The 7,727-nt window shown below is 45.6% G+C and overlaps 1 protein-coding gene across 1 annotated transcript; it reads right to left on the bottom strand.

Annotated features, from left to right (window-relative positions):
• Positions 1–241: 241 nt before the first annotated feature.
• LOC123491296 (transmembrane channel-like protein 5) lies at positions 242–6,900 on the bottom strand. Its single transcript, XM_045221572.1, has 4 exons — positions 6,860–6,900; positions 6,351–6,576; positions 5,943–6,091; positions 242–408 (listed from the first exon to the last, which is right to left on the bottom strand). Exons 1-4 carry the CDS (start codon positions 6,898–6,900, stop codon positions 327–329), a joined length of 498 nt encoding a protein of 165 aa, XP_045077507.1. The 3' UTR covers positions 242–326.
• Positions 6,901–7,727: the final 827 nt, after the last annotated feature.

Genomic DNA, 7,727 nt, shown 5'->3' with positions numbered 1-7,727 from the left:
GTCCTGTGTGTGTGTGTGTGTGTGCGTATTTGTGTGTGTGTGTGTGTGTGTGTGTGTGTGTGTGTGTGTGTGTAGTACCTTAAGCTGTCCTAGCAGGTTGGTCCTGTGTGTGCGTGTTTGTGTGTGTGTGTGTGCCTGCGTGTTTGTGAGTACCTTTAGCTGTACTAGCAGGTTGGTTCTGTGTGTGTGTGTTTGTGTTGTGTGTGTGTATGTGTGTGTGTGTGTGTGAGAGTACCTTAAGCTGTCCTAGCAGGTTGGTCCTGTGTGTGTGTATATCTGCATGGTGTAGCAGAGAGAAGTCCCAGCTAAACAACAGTCTCCAGTAGTCATCTCCTCTTCCAGAGAGAGCCATGCCTCTGAGCTGCTCCACCTGACACCACAACACCCGTCTGGAAACACCCTGCCATGCTGCTCAACACACACACACACAGGCATACATAAACACACAGCCATGCAAACACAAAGATGGTGGATAAATAAGATTGTTTACTCAGGCAGGTTACCATAGAGACAAATTATAAAGGTTCCTTTCTGTGTAAGTGGGCGTTCCATCTCTCGTTTGAGCTCACTGTTCCTCCATAATATCTGGCATGCTCATGGTTCCTCCATAATATCTGTCATGCTCACTGCTCCTCCATAATATCTGTCATGCTCAATGTTCCTCCTTAATATCTGTCATGCTCACTGTTCCTCCGTAATATCTGTCATGCTCACTGTTCCTCCGTAATATCTGTCATACTCACTGTTCCTCCGTAATATCTGTCATACTCACTGTTCCTCCTTTATCTGTCATGCTCACTGTTCCTCCATAATATCTGGCATGCTCACTGTTCCTCCATAATATCTGTCATGCTCACTGTTCCTCCATAATATCTGGCATGCTCACTGTTCCTCCATAATATCTGGCATGCTCACTGTTCCTCCATAATATCTGGCATGCTCACTGTTCCTCCTTTATCTGTCATGCTCACTGTTCCTCCATAATATCTGTGCTACTCATAATTGCATGCTCACTGTTCCTCCATAATATCTGGCATGCTCACTGTTCCTCCAAAATATCTGGCATGCTCACTGTTCCTCCTTTATCTGTCATGCTCACTGTTCCTCCATAATATCTGTCATGCTCACTGTTCCTCCATAATATCTGGCATGCTCACTGTTCCTCCATAATATCTGGCATGCTCACTGTTCCTCCTTTATCTGTCATGCTCACTGTTCCTCCATAATATCTGGCATGCTCACTGTCCCCTTTACTGTCATGCTCACTGTTCCTCCATAATATCTGGCATGCTCACTGTTCCTCCATAATATCTGGCATGCTCACTGTTCCTCCTTTATCTGTCATGCTCACTGTTCCTCCATAATATCTGTCATGCTCACTGTTCCTCCATAATATCTGGCATGCTCACTGTTCCTCCTTTATCTGTCATGCTCACTGTTCCTCCATAATATCTGGCATGCTCACTGTTCCTCCATAATATCTGTCATGCTCACTGTTCCTCCATAATATCTGTCATGCTCACTGTTCCTCCATAATATCTGTCATGCTCACAGTTCCTCCATAATATCTGTCATGCTCACTGTTCCTCCATAATATCTGTCATGCTCACAGTTCCTCCTTAATATCTGTCATGCTCACAGTTCCTCCTTAATATCTGTCATGCTCACAGTTCCTCCTTAATATCTGTCATGCTCACGGTTCCTCCTTAATATCTGTCATGCTCACTGTTCCTCCGTAATATCTGTCATGCTCACTGTTCCTCCTTAATATCTGTCATGCTCACAGTTCCTCCTTAATATCTGTCATGCTCACTGTTCCTCCTTAATATCTGTCATGCTCACAGTTCCTCCTTAATATCTGTCATGCTCACTGTTCCTCCTTAATATCTGTCATGCTCACTGTTCCTCCATAATATCTGTCATGCTCACTGTTCCTCCATAATATCTGTCATGCTCACTGTTCCTCCATAATAGCTGTCATGCTCACTGTTCCTCCATAATATCTGTCATGCTCACAGTTCCTCCTTAATATCTGTCATGCTCACAGTTCCTCCTTAATATCTGTCATGCTCACAGTTCCTCCTTAATATCTGTCATGCTCACTGTTCCTCCTTAATATCTGTCATGCTCACAGTTCCTCCTTAATAGCTGTCATGCTCACTGTTCCTCCATAATAGCTGTCATGCTCACTGTTCCTCCATAATAGCTGTCATGCTCACAGTTCCTCCTTAATATCTGTCATGCTCACAGTTCCTCCTTAATATCTGTCATGCTCACAGTTCCTCCTTAATATCTGTCATGCTCACTGTTCCTCCTTAATATCTGTCATGCTCACGGTTCCTCCGTAATATCTGGCATGCTCACTGTTCCTCCGTAATATCTGTCATGCTCACTGTTCCTCCTTAATATCTGTCATGCTCACAGTTCCTCCTTAATATCTGTCATGCTCACTGTTCCTCCTTAATATCTGGCATGCTCACTGTTCCTCCGTAATATCTGTCATGCTCACTGTTCCTCCGTAATATCTGGCATGCTCACAGTTCTTCCATAATATCTGGTATGCTCACTATTCCTCCATAATATCTGGCATGCTCACGGTTCCTCCATAATATCTGGCATGCTCAATGTTCCTCCATAATATCTGGCATGCTCACGCCAGAGAGGGAACAGCTGGCTCTACCTATTGTCCCCTCCCTCTCGCCCCACCCAGATTATTTTTTGCCAGTGAGATGTCTCGCCCTGGGACCAGCAATAAGAAGACCAGAGTGGCCCCGCCCCCGATGTGGGGTGTCTCGCTTTCTCTACTGTCTCTGGCACACAGTAAACAAATTAACGACTGGCTTTAAGCATGCTTATAGGGAAAGGCACTCAACATGTACGGCACTTACACAAATGACTGATGATTGGCTGAGAGAAATTGATAATAAAAAGACTGCGGGAGCTGTTTTGTTAGACTTCAGTGCGGCTTTTGACATTATCGATCATAATCTGCTGCTGGAAAAACGTATATGTTATGGCTTTACATCCCATGCAATATTGTGGATCGAGAGTTAACTGCCTAACAGAACACAGAGAGTGTTCTTTAATGGAAGACCTCTCCAACATAATCCAGGTAGAGTCAGGCATTCCCCAGGGCAGCTGTCTAGGCCCCTTACTTTTTTCAATCTTTACTAATGACCAGCTCTGAGTAAAGCATGTGTGTCTTTGTTTGCTGATGACTCAACATTATGTATGTCAGCTACCACAGCATCACTGCAACACTTAACAAAGAGCTGCAGTCAGTTTTAGAATTAGTGGCAAGAAATAAGCTAGTACTAAATATTTAAAGAACTAAAAGCATTGTATTTGGGCCAAATCATTCACTAAACCCTAAACTTCAACTAAATCTTGTAATGAATGATGTGTAAATAGAGCAAGTTGAGGATATTAAACTGCTTGGTGTAACCCTGAATTGTAAACTGACATGGTCAAAACATATTGATTCAACGGTGAGCTTAAATGGGGATAGGTCTGTCCATAATAAAGCGCTATTCTGTTTTCTTGACACCGCTATCAACAAAAGTCGTACAAGCCCTAGTTTTGTTGCACCTGGACCAGAGCATATGAGCGGAGTGGAGCGGGAGCGAGCGTGGAGCGTGAGCGGACGGATTTTGAACAGAGCGCAGAGCGGCATTTTTAAAAGGACGGAGCGTCGCCCTATGTCCCGCTCCAATTTCGCTCGCTCACACCACGAGTCTGAAGCATGCTCAAGCCTGACCCAGAATCCATCTGTTTAATTTAATTTGTGTCGTCCATGAATTTGTATTTTATAGAGCGAGAGGAGCAGCAGCAGCAACAAGAGAAAAGGGTTGAGGAATTCAAAAGTTTATTCACTGCACGCAAAGGCCCAACCATAACAAGGGATAGAAAAAGAGAGCTGGATGTAGCATTTTTTGAAATGATTTTCATGGACTATGAACCGCTGAGTAAAGGAGAACGCGAAGGGATGCAACACTTCGCCAGCGCAGCTCAACCGGGCTACACCCCCCCAAGAAACTATGATAAATCAGTACTTTACTTTGTCAAATTTACATCTGAGATGCCCCATTCACATGCTTCAGCTGGCGATCAAAAACGCCTTTAACGAAAGCACGACAACATTAATAGGCTGTTAGTGAAAGTCGGGCACCTGGTGAAAAGTGTACGCAAGAGCACAGAGGAAACCGACCAATTAGGTCTCCGCCCCACAAATGCCTGCGCCATTCGATGGAGCAGCCAGCTGCGGATGATTCAGTCGTTCATCCGGTTGTTCCAAAAAAGACCCGTTATGGCAAAACAAACTCAAGTCTAATGTTGCTAACATCACCCTGAATCAAGTACGGCAGCTGACGCACCTTGTCAGTGTGCTGACACCACTAGCAGATCTCACAGACAAAATGCAGAAGGAGCTGGGGAACCTGGGGATGATCCTCCCTGCTGTCACAGAAATCAAATCCCTGCTCACCGATTACACTCACGCTGCACTTCCAATGGGCATCGCTGCTTTTGCAGAAACATTGGCAAACAACGTGTCAATTCGCTATGGAATATACTATACTGATTAACATCTAATTTTAGCGTCAGTGTTAGATCCCCGTTTCAAGACAGAATGGATAATCCGAGATGAGTCTGTATGCAACAAATTCGGGGAGATAAAGTAAGGCTGTGGTTTAAGCTAAAAGTGAAATACATGCAGATTTTGTTCCTTTTTTGGAGTGAGCGGGGGGCGATTTGAGTGGAGCGCGATGCAAACTGCGTTGAGCGCTGAGCGATAATGAGCGGACTGGCCTGATGTGGCTTTGGGCGGGGGGAGCGGAGGGGTGAACAGCTCCGTGAGCGAGGAGCTGAGATTCTCACCGCTCCACTCCGCTCATATGCTCTGACCTGGACTACTGCCCAGTCATAAGGTCAAGTGCCACAAAGAGGGACATAGGCAAATTACAGTTGGCCCAAAACAGAGCAGCACGGCTGGCCCTTAAATGTATATGGAGAACTAACATCAATAGCACGCATGTCAGTCTCTCCTGGCTCAAAGTAGAGGAGAGATTGACTTCATCACTACTTGTATTTGTGAGAGGTATTGACATGTTGAATGCACTGAGCTGTCTGTTCAAACGACTAGCACACAGCTCAGCCACCCATGCATACCCCACAAGACATGCCACCAGAGGTCTCTTCACGGTCCACAAGTCCAGAACAGACTATGGGAGGCGCACAGTACTACATAGCGCCATGACTACATGGAACTCTATTCCACATCAGGTAACTGATGCAAGCAGTAGAATCAGATTTAAAAAATAGATAAAAATACACCTTATGAAACAACGCGGACTGTGAAGAGACACACACACATGCACACACACGCTCTAGCACACGCACTCTACACACACGTACATTGTATTATTATTGCATGGTGGTATTATACATTTTGTATTGTAGATATGTAGTGGTGTACTGTTTTATTTTTTTGTGTGATGTGTTTGGACCCCTGGAAGAGTAGCTGGGATGGGGATCCATAATAAACCCCAGGAAGAGTAGCTGATGCCTTGGCAGGAACTAATTGGGATCCATAATAAACCCCAGGAAGAGTAGCTGCTGCCTTGACAGGAACTAATGGGGATCCATAATAAACCCCAGGAAGAGTAGCTGATGCCTTGGCAGGAACTAATTGGGATCCATAATAAACCCCAGGAAGAGTAGCTGCTGCCTTGACAGGAACTAATGGGGATCTATAATAAACCAAAGGAAGAGTCTGTCTCCACATACCAGCATGTAGGAGGTAAGCTAGACAGATAGACAGACACACAGGCAGACAGACAGACAGGCAGACAGACAGTGTTACTTGTATAAGACTGAGGCTTCACAGAGCAGCATGTAGGAGGTAAGCTTGACAGACAGACAGACAGGCAGACCGACAGTGTTACCTGTATAAGACTGAGGCTCCACAGAGCAGCATGTAGGAGGTGATGGTAAAGAGGTAAGCTAGCTGGATGTTATAACCAGACTGGCCTCCACTCTGCACACTTCTACTGCTGTAGACACCATAGTACAGCATGGACACGTTGAACAACCCCTAGACACACACACACACAGACAAACACACACACACACACACACACGGAGAGAGACAGGGAGAGAGAGACAGGGAGAGAGAGAGGCAGGGAAAGAGAGAAACAGAGAGAGAGAGAGAGATAGAGACAGACAGTCAGGCAGAGAGACAGAGGACACTTTAGACATAGCTACTGCATCTTTAAAACAGAGTGTGTATTTGTGTGTCTGTGTGTCCTATATGTATGCATGTGTCCTGTCCGCTGGTGTGTGTGTCCACTCACCGCTCCAGTGAGGAGCTCTAGTCCCCTGAACCCGGCAGTTGCCCCGGCGCCCTGGGTGTCGTTGCCAAGCAGCGCCCATGGCAACGTGATGAAGGAGAGGTTGAGGAGGGAGGAGAGGAGGTTGAAGAGGAGCAGCCATCTTAGAAACAGGAAGTAGCAGAGGATAGCAGAACCAAACCTTCCACTGATCTCCCTCAGAGAACCACGCCACAGAGAGAGAGACTGTCTGAGAAACACCATACAGCTGCACCTACAGACAGAGAGAGAGAGAGAGAGAGAGAGAGAGAGAGAGAGAGAGAGAGAGAGACTATCCAGTGTCCTCTCTAACACGTCTATCTAGCGACTACTACAGTATATGGGTTCTGACCAGTGAGATCTGCTCCCAACAGTCAGTGCAGCACGTTCTCTCTAGCCTCCTCCTGGAGAACTTCCCTGCTAAGACACGGCACCTGGAAACACACAGAGTAGTGAGGAAACCCACACTCATAACCTGCAGGACCCGCGGTTACATCTTCAGGGCAGGTTTAGGGTAATTAAATATTGCGTGCATATCGGGCGGGTGGGTGGCAGGCGTGTTGAATTAAGAGAAACCAATAGGCCTACCTTTAAACAATTACTGTGCAATTTACAGTGAGCTCCAAAAGTATTGGGACAATGACACATTGGGTTGTTGTTCTGGCTCTGTACTCCAGCACTTTGAAATGATACAAGGACTATGAGGTTAAAGTGCAGGCTGTCAGCTTTAATTTGAGGGTATTTTCATCCATATCGGGTGACCAATTCTCTTATACAGTGCATTCGGAAAGTATTCAGACCCCTTGACTTTTTCCACATTTTGTTACGTTACAGCCTTATTCTAAAATTGATTAAATACATTTTTTTGCAAATGTATAAAAAATAAAAACTGAAATACCTTGTTTACATATGTATTCAGACCCTTTGCTGTGAGACTCGAAATTGAGCACAGGTGTATCCTGTTTCCATTGATCATCCTTGAGATGTTTCTACAACTTGATTGGAGTCCACCTGTGGTAAAATCAATTGATTGGACATGATCTGTCTATATAACGTCCCACAGTTGACAGTGCATGTCAGGGCAAAAACCAAGCCATGAGGTCGAATGAATTGTCCGTAGAGAAGAGCTCCGAGACAGCATTGTGTCGAGGCACAGATCTGGGGAAGGGTACAAAAAAAATTCTGCAGCATTAAGGTCCCCAAGATCACAGTGGCCTCCATCATTCTTAAATGGAAGAAGTTTGGAAGCACCAAGACTCTTCCTAGAGTTGGCCGACCGGCCAAACTGAGCAATAAGGGCCTTGGTCAGGGAGGTGACAAGAACCCGATGGTCACTCTGACAGAGCTCCAGAGTTCCTCTGT

This window comes from Coregonus clupeaformis, chromosome 7 (assembly GCF_020615455.1).
Source record: "Coregonus clupeaformis isolate EN_2021a chromosome 7, ASM2061545v1, whole genome shotgun sequence".
Lineage (NCBI taxonomy): Eukaryota > Metazoa > Chordata > Actinopteri > Salmoniformes > Salmonidae > Coregonus > Coregonus clupeaformis.
Note: the sequence above shows the minus strand (reverse complement) of the source record. Positions and strands in the feature narration are given on the sequence as shown.

Bases quoted from the DNA above. Each gene is read 5' to 3' on its own strand.
- LOC123491296 (XM_045221572.1), bottom strand. From the start codon at position 6,900: ATGCACGCAATATTTAATTACCCTAAACCTGCCCTGAAGAT. The intron at 6,577-6,859 runs GTAACCGCGGGT...GGTGTTTCTCAG, and splicing joins CCTAAACCTGCCCTGAAGAT to ACAGTCTCTCTCTCTGTGGC. The intron at 409-5,942 runs GTAACACTGTCG...TGTGTTGAGCAG, and splicing joins GGAGCCTCAGTCTTATACAG to CATGGCAGGGTGTTTCCAGA.